Source organism: Felis catus, chromosome A1, assembly GCF_018350175.1.
Source record: "Felis catus isolate Fca126 chromosome A1, F.catus_Fca126_mat1.0, whole genome shotgun sequence".
Lineage (NCBI taxonomy): Eukaryota > Metazoa > Chordata > Mammalia > Carnivora > Felidae > Felis > Felis catus.
In genome coordinates this window covers 91,906,149-91,919,831 of record NC_058368.1, presented here as the reverse complement: position 1 = coordinate 91,919,831, position 13,683 = coordinate 91,906,149, and the positions used below count along the sequence as shown (strand labels likewise).

General features: G+C 47.1%; 1 protein-coding gene across 5 annotated transcripts in view; it reads right to left on the bottom strand.

The window, feature by feature from the left end:
• Positions 1-13,683, bottom strand: part of COL23A1 (collagen type XXIII alpha 1 chain) — a 355,881-nt gene that overhangs the window by 56,951 nt on the left and 285,247 nt on the right. For all 5 annotated transcript variants that reach the window (XM_045057588.1, XM_045057582.1, XM_045057580.1 and 2 more), the window contains exon 3: positions 10,744-10,788. In XM_045057588.1, coding sequence (XP_044913523.1) covers positions 10,744-10,788 — 45 coding nt within the window. The remainder of the gene's footprint in view (positions 1-10,743; positions 10,789-13,683) is intronic.

Sequence of the window (13,683 nt, the reverse complement as noted above, 5' to 3'; positions counted from 1 at the left end):
CCTCTCTCTCTGCCCCTCCTCTGCTTGTGCTCTCTCTTTCTCTCCCTCTCAAAATAAATAAACATTACAAAAAAAAAAAAGACAAAAATCCCCCCCCACAGCTCTCCTGCGTGGCCCGTACCGCATTAATGCCTGTGCCCTTGGCCTCAGGATATTCACGTCCACCACGGCCCCGGCTTTATCAGCCTTCCATGACCATAAGACTGAAGACAGTGGTCACCAGGTTGCCTCCGAGTAGGGGAACCAAATGGCAGGAGAACAGAAGTGGCAGGGAGAGACTAACTTTTCAGCATGGAGCTCTTTCACATCACTGGATACTTGTGTGTGGCTTACCAAAGTCAGCAATGGCCATAAACTTTAACTGAAAATGGCTGGAGTAAGGTCTGTGTTTAAAAAAAATTTTTTTTAAAAATATTTATTTATTTTTGAGAGACATAGCATGAGCAGGGGAGGGGCAGAGAGAGAGGGAAACACAGAATCTGAAGCAGGCTCCAGGCTCTGAGCTGTCAGCACAGAGCCCTATGTGGGGCTTGAACCCATCAACTGTGAGATCATGACCTGAGCCGAAGCTGGGCGCTTAACTGAGCCACTCAGGCTTCCCAGGTCTGTGCTTTTTTTTTTTTTTTTTTTTTTTTAAAGAAAGCTACTTTATTTATTTATTTTTAAATGTTTATTTACTTTTGAGAGAGAGAGAGAAAGAGAGAGTGCAAGTGCACAAATGGGAGGGGCAGAGAGAGAGAGGGAGACATAGAATCCAAAGCAGGCTCCAGGCTCTGAGCTGTTAGCGCAGAGTCCGACGTGGGGCTCGAACTCACGAACGGTGAGATTGTGACCTGAGCCGAAGTCAGGTGTTGAACCGACTGAGCCACCTGGGCGCCCCCAGGTCTGTGTTTTTTTGTCTGGTCTTCCAGCTTCGGCTGCCGTTTCTCACACTCACCTCTAAGCTCCCTCTAAAATAGCTTAGACTGGGATTATCATTCTGAGAGCCTGGAGGTTCTGAGTATGCACCCCGGGTCTGGCTGGAGGTACAGCCCAGGAGAAGGCACTGTTAGCATAACCATCACTCACTCATGAGTCCTCATGAGTGTTGGGAGCTATGCTGTTTTCCTCAACCGTCTCATTTAATCCCTGCTGCCTCCTCACTGGGCACATGTTACCATGAGAAACAGGCTCAGAAAGGCTGCCGTTGATCTGGGCAGAAGCCAGGCTGTCTGACTCTGAGCCTAACAAAGGGGGCGGAGGGAAACTGCTTTGGCAGACAGAACTCTGATGTTGACTGAGCGTTCCCCGGGGTCCCTGGGCGGGTGCGTGGCTCGTCTGAGGTCACCACGGTGGTGAGGGCGCAGCCCAGGTTAGAAGCAGCCTTGTGGGACCCCAAGCTCAGGACACCATCCAGGTCTGCAGAGGGGTGGCCAGAGTGGGGGTGGTGGCATTCCAGAGAAGGAGCTTATCACTGGTGGACAGGTCACATGTAGCCCATCTGTGAGTCTCTGAAACAAACCAGCCGCCACCTCTCTTGGGCCCTACTGGCACCGCATCACAGGCCACCATTGCTTCACATCGGCACTACCCCCACAGCCTCCGAACTGGCCTCTTCTGGGCACTGCAACCTGCCAATGAGTGGGGGCCTCTTAAAAATGCCCAACGCTTCCAGGGTTTCCCATGCACGTGGAGTGACATCAAAACGCCCCTGTATAGGGGAGTCTGGGTGGCTCAGTCGGTTAAGCGTCCGACTCTTGATTTTGGCTCAGGTCATGATCTCACGGTTTGCGAGTTCGAGCCCCACGTCTGGCTCTGTGCGGGCAGTGTGGAGCCTGCTTGGGATTCTCTCGCCCTCTCTCTGTGCCCCTCCCCTGGTCATGCTGTCTCTTTCTCAAAATAAATAAACATTACAAAAAAAAAAAAAAAGACAAAAATTCCCCTGCACAGCTCTCATCAACACCCGTGCCCTTGGCCTCAGGACATTCACATCCACCACATCCCCAGGCCGTGGCTTCATCAGCCTTGCATGACCATGAAACCAGAAGACATCTCCTCACCCTTTGCCCTCACTGGCATCCATGACGGCTCTCTGGTATTTCCCATCTAAGCACTTATCATGATCCTTAATTATTAAATCCATTTCTTTGGGTGCCGATTATTGTCTGTGGGCCCCGCCAGCAAGGCAGCTCCCCAAGAGCTGGGACCCCCACCTGCCTGCAGGTCGTCACCACTTCCAAGTCCGTGGCACCTGACTTCACAGCACAGGGTTGGGCTGTGCTGGCCGCAGCCCCTGGAGTCATGGAGTGATGGATAGGGCGGAGGGCTTGGCTCAGGCCGTCCAGGGGTCCCTGCTCAGAAAGCGAAGCTGGCTGCAGGGCCTCCAGCCGACCGCGTCGCCCCACCCAGCGCCCCGGTCCCACTCTGGTGCAGCTTGCAAACATGTGTTCCAGGCATCGCCTGGATCTGTTGGCTTTGCCGTCAGGAATGTGGGAGCAATTAAGAGCCAGATGACTTGGGAAATAAATAAAATGGGGCAGGGTAGAGGGTTCACTGATCCTGTGGCCTCTTTAACTGAACTGATGTTTGTAGCCCAATAGGGTTTTCCAAACCTGGAGCTGTTAGTCCCTCTGGGGAATAAACATTTCCCGAGTGTTTCCCGAAGGGTATATTCCTGGAAAAGGAGAGTGGGAAGAATATTTCCCATAGCCTGGCAGGTGCCCAGCCCACACACTGGAGGGTGGGGGGCGGCCTTGGTGCCTGAGGCTGCTGGGGCCATCGTCCCTGCGGACAGCCCACACCTGCTCCTCTGTGTTGCGCCTGGACTCCTAAGTCCCGCTCAGCTTGCTCCCTTCTCTTTCCAACGGGCCTGGCTCTGAACCAGCCCTCCGCCTCTCCCCACTCAGTCTGCTCCAGGGCAGAGGCTTGGAAGCCTTGGAAGGCTTGGCCACCATGAAGACAACGGTCTTCAGCCACGCTTCTCTGGAGCTGTCCCCGATGGAGCAGAGTGGGCCAAGGGCTTTTAAACCGAGTTTGTGGGTAGATGAAATGAGGCTTGCAGGTTGACAAATCCGGAGCCGGTAAACGAGTCCAAGAGCTGGCACTTAGCTCAGGTCTCCGGCCCGGATTTAATTAGGCCAGTACTATCAGGGAGTACAGAGGCTTTAGAATCCCAGCCCTGAGGAACTCTAGATCTGGAGCACATGTCTGTTCTCCCTGAGGCAAGGAATGCTCCCCATCTCTGCCTCTCTGGACTGCTACAAAGACTTGAGTGACACACTGTGCATGTGTAAAGTGCCCGGGACAGCAGTGGCACAGAAGAGGCACCAAAACCCAACGCTGGCTAGAATTACAGTATTCTTTTTTAATTCTTTTAGTGTTTGTTTATTTTTTAGAGACAGACAGAGAAGACAGAATGCGAGCTGGGGAGGGGCAGAGAGAGAGGGAGACACAGAATCTGAAACAGGCTTCAGGCTCTGAGCTGTCAGCACAGAGCCGGACGCAGGGCTCAAACACATGAACGGTGAGATCGTGACCTGAGCCGAAGTTGGACGCTTAAGCAACTGAGCCACCCAGGCACCCCTCTTTTTTTATTTTAAAGTTTATTTATTCATTTTGAGAGAGAGAGAGAGAGAGAGAGAATCCCAAGCGGGCTCTGCACTGTCAGCGCAGAACCCAATGCAGGGCTCAATCTCACGAACTCTGAGATCATGACCTGGGCCTAAACCAAGAGTTGGGTGCTTAACTGACTGGGCCACCCAGGCGCCCCATTAACCGCTATATTTTCTTCTAAGGATTTATACTTTTCCCTCTTACATGTAGGTCTATGACACGTTTTGAGTTAATTTTTATATGCTGTGAGGGAGAAATCCAGCTTTATTCTTGTGCATTTAGTTGCCCGAGTACCATTGAATTGTTTCACATTCTTGTAAAAGATAGTGATGGTAAATGTAAGGATTTACTTCTGGAATCTCAATTCTATTCTGTTGACCTATGTGTCTTATGTCTACACCACACTACCTTGATACTGCAGCTTTGTGTTAAGTTTTAGAATTGGGAAGTGTAAGGCCTTTACTTTTGTTTTACCTTTTCAGGGTGTTTTGGCTATTCTGGATGCTTTGCATTTCCATATGAATTTGAGGATCAGTTAGTTAATTTCTAAAAAAAAATCAACTGGGATTTTGATAGGGATTGCATTGAAACTGTAGATTAATTTGTGGAGTATTGCCATATTAACATTCTATTATCTTCCAATCCATGAATATGGGATGTCCTACCATTTATTCAGGTCTTTTTAAATTTATTTCAACAATATTTTATAGTTTTCAGTGTACAAGCTTATACTTTATTAAATTCATTACTGAGTATTTTATTCTTAAATTTATTTCAACAATATTTTATAGTTTTCAGTGTACAAGCTTATACTTTATTAAATTCATTACTGAGTATTTTATTCTTTTTCATGCTTTTGTAAATGGAAATTGTTTTCTTAGTTTCATTTAAACATTCTTTATTGCTAGTGTATAGAAATACAATTGAGCTTTAAAATATTGATCTTGTATTATGCAATCTTGCTGACCATGTTTATCAGCTTTTATAATTTTTCTGTGGATTCTTTATATCAATCAATCAATCAATCAATCAATAAATAAATAAATAGTGTGAACCAAAAGACACTCAACATCATAATCATTAAGGCAACGCAAATCGAGACCACAATGAGACATCACCTTACATCCATTAGATAGAATGGCTACTATAAAAAAAAATAGTGGCTCAGTCAGTTGGGGGTCCAACTCTTGATTTTGGCTCAGGTCATGATCTCACAGTTTGTGGGATCAAGCCCCGTGTCGGGCTCTCCACTGATAGTGTGGGATTCTCTCTTTCCCTCTCTCTGCCCCTCCCCTGCCTGCACATGCACGTGCTCTCTCTGTCTCTAAAAATAACCAACCTAAAATCAGAAAAGAACAAGTGTTAGTAAGGATGTGGAAAAATTGGAACCTTTGCGTTCTGTTGGTGGGTTTACATCTGGACTCTTGATTCTGATTCATTAGTCTACATGCTTAAAGGTGTCTATTTTTATACCAGCACCATACTGTTTTGATTTCTATAGTTTTGTAGTATAGTTTGAAATCAGGACATGTGATGCCTCTGGCTTTGTTCTTCTTTCTCAGATTTCTTGGGGTATTTGGGGTTTTAAAAATCCATTTCCATTTAATGTAATTGCTCAGGAGACAGGATTTATGTGTGCTAATTTGTTATTTAATTTCTCTATATTTTGTCTTTTTTGTCCCTCTATTACTCCATTACTGCTTCTTTTTTTAAAAATAGATATTTTATAAGTGTACCATTTTAATTCCCTTGTTTCCCTTGCCATATTTTTGGAATAATTTTCTTAGTGGTTTCCCTGGAGTTTATAAAATACCATCTTAATAAATAATCTGGTTTACATGAGTAACAATTCACTTTCAATTGTACACAAATACTTTGCTCCAATAAAGCTGTGTTTGTTACCTCCTTCTTTGTACTTTTAGTGTACTTTTATGAAATTACCATTTCACGTGTCATAAGCCTATCAGCAGTTTTATCATTATTGCTTCATGCAACTGGCTTTTAAATCAGAAGAGAGAAAAGAGTTACAAATAAAAATTCATTTATACTGTCTCTCATATTCACCTATGTAACTAACTCACTAAAGCTCTTTATTTCTATATGTGGATTCAATTACTGTCTAATGTCCTTTTATTTCAGATTGAAGGAATCCCTTTATTGCGTGTAAGTCAGGCTGATAGAAATCAATTCTATCCATTTTTTGTTTATCTAGGCCTGTCTTTTTTTAAAAAATTTTTTTAATGTTTTTTTTAAAATTTATTTTTGACAGAGAGAGAGAGAGAGAGAGCGAGTGTGCATGAGTGGGGGAGGGGCAGAGAGAGAGGGAGACACAGAATCTGAAGCAGGCTCCCGGCTCCCAGCTGTCAGCACAGAGCCCAACGCAGGGCTCGAACTCACAGACCGCGAAATCATGACCTGAGCTGAAGTTGGACGCTCAACTGATGGAGCCACCCAGGCGCCCCGCGACACGTCTTAATTTCTCTCACTTTTGCAATATACTTTTGCTATAGATTTCTCTGTTAATAGTTTTTTTCTCCCCACCACTTTGAATATGTCATCTGTATTGACTCTTGAGTCATGCTTTTCATTATTTCTAAGGAGAAATCAGCTATTAACCGTATCCAGGATCCCTTTACTGTGACGAGTCATTCGAGATTCTCTCTTCATTTTTTCCTTTTGGCAGCGTGGCTATGATATTCTTAAGTGTGGATCTCTTCTGAGTTTATCCTGTGTGGAGTTTGTCAAGCTTCTTGGATGTGTAGATGAACATTTTTGTTTATATTTGGGAAGTTTGGGGCCACTAGTTGCTCTTATATTCCTTCTGCCTCTTTCTCTGTCTTCTCCCCTTTCTCAGGCCTTTGTTATGGGTATATTAGCACACTTGACAGTTTCCCGCAGATCTCTGAGAATCTGTTCATTTTTTTCTCATATTTTTTAATCTTCCTTAGACAGGATCATCTCAACAGACCTATCTTCAAGTTTGCTGATGCTTTCTTCTGCCAGCCCAAATCCACTATTGAACCTTTTCAGGGAATTTTTCATTTCAGTGATTGCAATTTACAGCTTCAGAATTTCTATTTGGTTCTTTTTTTTTTTTAATACTTTTTGTCTATTAATATTCTCCATTTGGTGGTACATAATTCTTCTGCTTTCCTTTAATTCCTTAGAGTTGGTTCCCTTTAGTTCTTCAAACATAATTTATAATAGTCCACATAAAATCTTTGTCTAGTAAGCATCTGGGATTCCTCAGAGACAGTTTTCATTGTCTGCATTTCCCCCTTTTTCATTGCTGTACTTTCTTGTGTCTTTGTGTGTCTCATAATTTTCTGTTAAAAACTGGGCGTTTAAAATAATCTGATGTGGTGACTCTGGAAATTAGAGCCCCACCCTCCTTTCCAAGATTCGTTGTTGCTCTTTGTTTGTTGAGGGGTTTTCCTGGACCAATTCTCCAAAGTGTATGCTCTTTGTCATGCGCAGCTACTGAATTCTGTCTTGGTTAGCTTCACGGTCAGCATGGACAGAGGTTTCCTTTAATGCCTTGACCCAACAGGTCCCCCATTCTGTGCCAAGGGGCTCTGTGTGTGTGTTGGAGCACAACTTCAGTGCACCGCCAGGTTACAACTCACCCTTGGCCTTTACTTCCTGCTTGAGCAGGGCCTCGAGGTCAGCCAGAAGGGAGAGATTGGGGCTCTCTCAGGTCTCTGGTGGACATGTACACAGCCCTGCACATGCAATTGCTTTCTGGATTCCCAAGAATACGCTGGAACCTTTCAAAGCCCCTTTGAGTGGCTCATCCCCTAGATTTTCATTCAAGTTTTTGTGTCAGTTTCTTGCTTGTTCCTACTGGTATTGCTACCTTAGGCAGCTGCAATGTTAAACAATTGCTGCTGAGTGTTTTTGGCAAGCACTCTGGGATACAGCTTTTCCCAGTGAGCTCGGCATAAGGTCAAGTAAAGACAGGTCCTATGTATGGGCTTTTCCTGGAAGCTGACAGCTGGTGACAATTCTTTGGGAATAAGCATTTGGGGAGCCTCAAATTGTTTTGCTTCCTCCATGGCTGCTACTTTTCACAGGTACCATGGTTGTGAGATTGATGGTTTTTAAGGCTACCATGGGGCTGGGAAATGGGCAAGTTAAAATGCTAAAACCTCCTTGTTCTTAGCAAGATATTTGTACTGAATCAACATTTCTTGGGTTGTTACCAGATTTTAATTTCCAGAACTCTGAAAAGGTCCATTTTCCCCCCTAGAATTCTTGCTGCAGATTTTCAGAAGTCCTTACTCTACCATTCCAGAAGTGCTTCTTTTACTGAATTTTTAGAAAGGGTTTCTTGGGATCAAGGTAGATTAAAAACCCTAACACTGACATGGCAAGGCAGACCTGTGTGATTGTAACAGAGCCAGTATGTGGCTATTCGTTAAAGTCCCAGTTCTTCTTTTTTTTTTTTTTTTTAAGTCCTAGTTGTTAAATCACAGAAACTTCTGGAACTCTGAGACTTATTTGTCTCTGCAGGTTTAGCACAGGCATCAGCCAAACAGCATTAGATTGGTTTGTCCTTGTCTCTTCCTGCTTCCTAACCCTTTATTCTCCATTTGCCTACGAATCTCTCTTTCTCTTTTCCTCTTCCCTTTCCTCCCTCCTTCCTGTCAACAAGCATTTATTGACATCTCCTGAGTGCCCAGGGGTTCAGCCTTGCTCTGAAGAGCCCATGCTTTGGTGGAGAAGGACAGGTGTGCAGAACAGACCACCACAACCAGGTACAGAAGTGCTGGGACCAGGGGAGGAATCTGGGGATGCGGAAGCCGGGGAGAGTGGATGATTTGGGGGAAAGGAGGGTCTGGATGGAAAAAGGATCCTGCCCAAGGTCCCTAGTTCCCCAGAGTGCAAGAGCAGTGCTGAGAAATGGGGGAGATGAGAAATCCATTCCATTACAACGGAAATGCATAAACACGGCAGGACCCTGAAGGCATTTTCCAGGCAAAGGCTCCCACAGGCAGGGTCAGCTCTGTCTGCAGGTTTGTGGCCACAGCAGCAGCAGGAAGGCATCTCGGCCAGATTACTGGCCCACCAGACAAAAAGAGCCTTTCTCCCTGGGACACAGGAAAAGGCCTGGTTTGTACAAGGGAAGGCGCCACAGCCAGGATGTGCATGTGCGTGAAACTATCTGGAAATAAACAGGAGGCCCAGCCCAAGCTAATCCAAGAGGGACATCTGCTCTGTGCCACTCACACCATTCCCTGACAGGCAGGGGATCAGGACCCGTCATGGGAAAAGGCAGGGAAGGGAGGGGGTGTTGCCCCTCCCTTGCCCAGCAGCTGACCTTAGACAAGACACTTCTCCCCTTGGAGCCTCAGTTTCCTTATCTACAAAATGGGGATGATAACATATTCTTATCTTTTGCAGCATTCTGTGAGGGTCACACGAGATGAAGGACTTGAAAGGACCCGGCACAGAGGCCAAGTAAATCCTGGTCTTTCTTTGACTTTTAGACTGTGTTAAACCCGAGTCATAATTCGAATGGATTTTTGGAGTAATATTATACTTCATTCTCAAAAAAGTCACTATGCATTAAAGGGCATCAGAAGCCTACAATAAAATGCAACGAAACCTTTTACATGGTAGAAAGGAGGACTGAGTGGTGAAGTGTGTTTTTGGAGAGCCGGTGGTGTGTGTGTGTGTGTTGGGGGAGTGATTACACACAAAACCAATGAAGAAAAAAAAATAGTAAAGAAAAGTCGTGGCACTCTAACACAAAGCAGCCTTCAGCTCTGGAAGTCAAAGCAAACAGAGAACCGTGAAGGGCATTTCCTAGTAATGAACTCTGGGGAGTTTATCTGGAAGTCCTCTCAGTAAGGAATTAGATAAGGCAAGCAGGCAGCAGTAGGAGGGGAGAGAAGCCCATGCCCAGCGCCAGGGAGAAGAGTCTGATTCAAGGAGAGAACTTCCCCATTTCGCCCTGGGGTGCAATTTGCTTGGTGGTGGGTCCCTCTGGCATCACCAGCACACTCTCCTGGTGAAGTTGCTTAGAGGCTGAGCATGTGCTCATTCACTCTGTGCATGTTCGTTCCGGAGCCTGCTGTGTGCCAGGTTCCGGACTGGGTGCTGAAGACTCAGGTGGGGGTTGGGGGGTGGATAGAGCCCCCAGCCAGCGGGATTAGAGAAGGCTTTTTGGAGGAGATGCCTGAACTAGCTTTAAGGGCAAAGAGTAATGAACTTGGCCCAAGAGCCCAGGTAGAGGGGAGAGATTGACAGGGACTTGGCAAGGGGGATGGGGAAAGGAAGGGAGGTCAGGGTTGCTGTCCTGGAGTCTGCACAGGGAACTGGTGGCTGGAGTCTCCCCATGACGATGATGATGACAGGGAGCCAGAGGAGAGCAGGTGGGGGTTGCTGGGTTCATTGGGGCAAAGTCCAACCTCCGGGCTGGAGAGGACTTGGGTGGAGGCGTCATCAGTGTCACAAGAGAGCTGGAGCCACAGGGGTGTCAGAAAGGGCAGAAGAGCATCTCTGGCAGGCTGGTTTGAGAGGTAAGGGTCCCAGAGAACAGGCAGAGAGGGAGGGTGGGAGATGAGGGAGAAAAGACAGGCCAGAGCTCACCAAGAGACCTTGGATGATGGAAGGGGAGGTGGGGAGCTGGGTGGGGACAGGGTGTGGGTGTGGGTACCTTCACTGCCATGGGGGTGTGTAGGGTGAGTGCATTTTGGGTGAAATGACGGTGGCAGAAGGGTGTGGCAGGAAGGTGGAGGACGCCCCTCTTGGCACTCTGTCAGGCCTGGGGAGGGTAGGGGACACACACAGGAGGGCTGTCGCATTGCGTGGAGAGACAGGGGTCTGGTGGAACTATGAGTGGCCCCCACAAAGGGAAGAGAGTGTTTCAGAGGCTGATCACGACATTCAGGGAATGGCCAAGGGCGCAGAGGGACTGTCACTGGCGTTGCAGATGCCAAGAAGCCAAGAAAGGAGGTACCTGACACTGTGGCTCCGGGGACAGTGGCCAGTTGGAAGTCAGAGGAAGACCTGGCCCCAGGGCCACGCATCCTGTGTTATGGAGGGGGGGAGGCGTGCGGGGACTGGCACCTCCAGCCAGGTCCCAGGTCTCGATGAGGGCAGACTTCCAGGCCTGGGTTTGGAAACTAAGCAAACGTGGGGACTCACCAGGGTCGCCTCTTCTTCCAGCCTTGCCGCGCCGTCCGGGGGGTCCTAGACAGGAAAACAAGGACAGACTGGTTGAGAAAGGAAGCCAGTGGGCTTGGGAGCAGCAACCCCCACCTCCCCCCCACCCTGGCGTCCCCGGGCCTGCCCACCGCCCTCACATCCGTGGTTCACTTAGTCTCTCACAAGTCATTCCCCACCTGAAGAGACTGACTACCCAGAGACTCAGGAGGCAGAAGAGTCTGGAGCTAGAAACCTGGTCTAGGAGAAGAATAAAGCCAAAACTGAGAGTCCTCTTGCCAAAGGCCTGACAAGTGCTTTTTAAAGTTTTTTTTTTTTTCAATGTTTATTTATTTTTGGGACAGAGAGAGACAGAGCATGAACGGGGGAGGGGCAGAGAGAGAGAGACACACACAGAATCGGAAACAGGCTCCAGGCTCTGAGCCATCAGCCCAGAGCCTGACGCGGGGCTCGAACTCACGGAGCGTGAGATCGTGACCTGGCTGAAGTCGGACAACAAGTGCTTTTTAATATTCCCTAACATAAAACATCGGAGACAACACATCCCATAGAGACACTATCATGGCTTCCAAATGCCGAAACTCAGTAACATCAGGCGCCGTCCTGTCCACTGACTGACTGTTCTTACTTCGCCGGCTAGAGCCTTTGGCACCTCCCTCCCCCACGGACCAGGGGGAGCTGCTCATGAATTTCTCCTAATTGATCGCAGGTAATGGCCACACCAATGTGCAATGTCCTCCATCTATAGTTTTTTTTTTTTTTAAGTTTATTTATTTATTCATTTATTTTGAGAGACAGAGCACGAGCTGGGGAGGGGGAGATAAGAGAGGGAGAGAGAGAATCCCAAGCAGGCCCCCAACCTTCAGCGAGGAGCCCAGTGAGGGGCTCGAATTCACAAACCACGAGATCATGACCTGAGCCCGAACCAAGAGTCGGATGCTCAACCAGCTGAGCCACCCAGGCACCCCCTCCATCTACAGGTTTTTAAGCCTTTCTGAATTTGTGACGCGGACCACCCTGGCCTCCGCCTTCTCCCTGCTCTGCCCACGTGGGTCCCCCCCACTCAGCAACCACAACGTTGAAGGAGGGGAATGCTGACCAGCCAGCCCCTCTGCCCCAGGTCAGGGGTCCTTTTTCTCAGGTGCTGGGGGAAAAGGTATGCAGAAGTGAAGTCATGTGTACTAGACTTCCATTTGAGATGGCATGTGATACCTCTCCTTCCACGGTGCCCACCCACTGCATGGCGGCCTGGTGGGACACGGATAGGGTAGATCCGCAGATCCACAGGCTATGCCTGTATTACAAGGAACTGCCCCTTCCTATAAAAGTCGACCTTGAACTCCCTCCAAAATCCCTCAGCACAACCACAGAGGAGAGACTGAGGCTGGCCACAAATCAGGTCTGAGGCAGGATGGTTTACTAAGAAATTCATGTGTATGAACTTTCCTTCCTTTCTCCTGTTGTCAAGCGTGCAGTCATGGGGCACCCTGGCCCAGGGATCGGGACTGGGCATAAAAACAGAAGCAGCCCCAGGTCAGCGGCACTTCTAGACTTTTGTTGAGGCACAGTCCTGGATGAAGAGGAGGGAGCATGTTTAAGGAAAAGAGAGAGAGAAGAGAGAGACTCTGCTGGATGTGGAAGATGCCCCTCAGTGCTATGTTGACTCTAAAACCTTTGCAGGCCTGGGGGTGGGTGAGGATGGATTTCTTTCTTTCTTTATTTTTTTTTTTTAATGTTTATTTATTTTTGACAGAGAGAGTGCAAGTGGGGGAGGGGAAGAGAGACAGGGAGACACAGAATCTGAAGCAGGCTCCAGGCTCTGAGCTATCAGTACAGAGCCCGTTGCAGGGCTCGAACCCATGAACCAGAAGATCATGACTTGAGCCGAAGTCGGGCACTTAACCGACTGAGCCGCCGAGGCGCCCCGAGGATGGATTTCTTGCCAGTCTCATGGATGGGTGTTTGAAGTCAGCATGGTTAAGCATAACTTATTAAAGATGAGAAATGCACTATTTCTTGCACTCTTGAGTTTGCCATTCAAACAAATTTTCATTGTGTTCAAAGACACAACATAAAATGTACCATCTTAGCCATTTTTAAGTGTCCAGTACAGAAGTGTTAACAACACACACATAGTGCAATGGAGCTCTAGGACTTTCTTATCTTGCAGGATTCGAAACTCTATCTATGGAACAACTCCCCTTTCCCTATTCTCCAGCCCCGGGCAACCACCATTCTGCATTGTTTCTAGAGTTTGCTTGTTCTAGGTGTCTCATAGAATGCAATCATACAGTATTTGTCTTTTTGTGACTGGCTTGTTTTACTTAATGTAATGTCCTCAAAGTTCACCCATGTGGTAGCAGGTGACAATTTCCTTCTTTTTTTTTTTTTTAAGGTGAATATTCCACTGTAAGCATACACCGCTTTTTAAAGTTTTATTTATTAATTTTGCATATTTCTTTCTTTTTTTTATATATGAAATTTATTGTCAAATTGGTTTCCATACAACACCCAGTGCTCATCCCAAAAGGTGCCCTCTTCAATACCCATCACCCACTATTAATTTTGAATAAGAGAGAAAGCACAAGTAGAGGAGGAACAGAGAGAGAAGGAGAGAGAATCTCAAGCAGGCTCTGCACTATCATCACAGAGCCCAAAGTGGGGCTCAAACTCACGAACTGTGAGCCGAAATCAAGAATCGGATGCTTTAAAAAAAAGAAAAAAGAATCGGACACTTAACCAACTGAACCCCCTGGGCGCCCCCATACACCACATTTTCTTGATCCATTCACCTCATCTGGTGATGGACACTTGGGTTGCTTCTACCTCTTGACCATTGTGAACAGCACTGCAATGAACATGCGTGTGCAACCATCTCTTCAAGATCCGGGTGTCAATGCTTTTAGCTATATACTTGCAAGC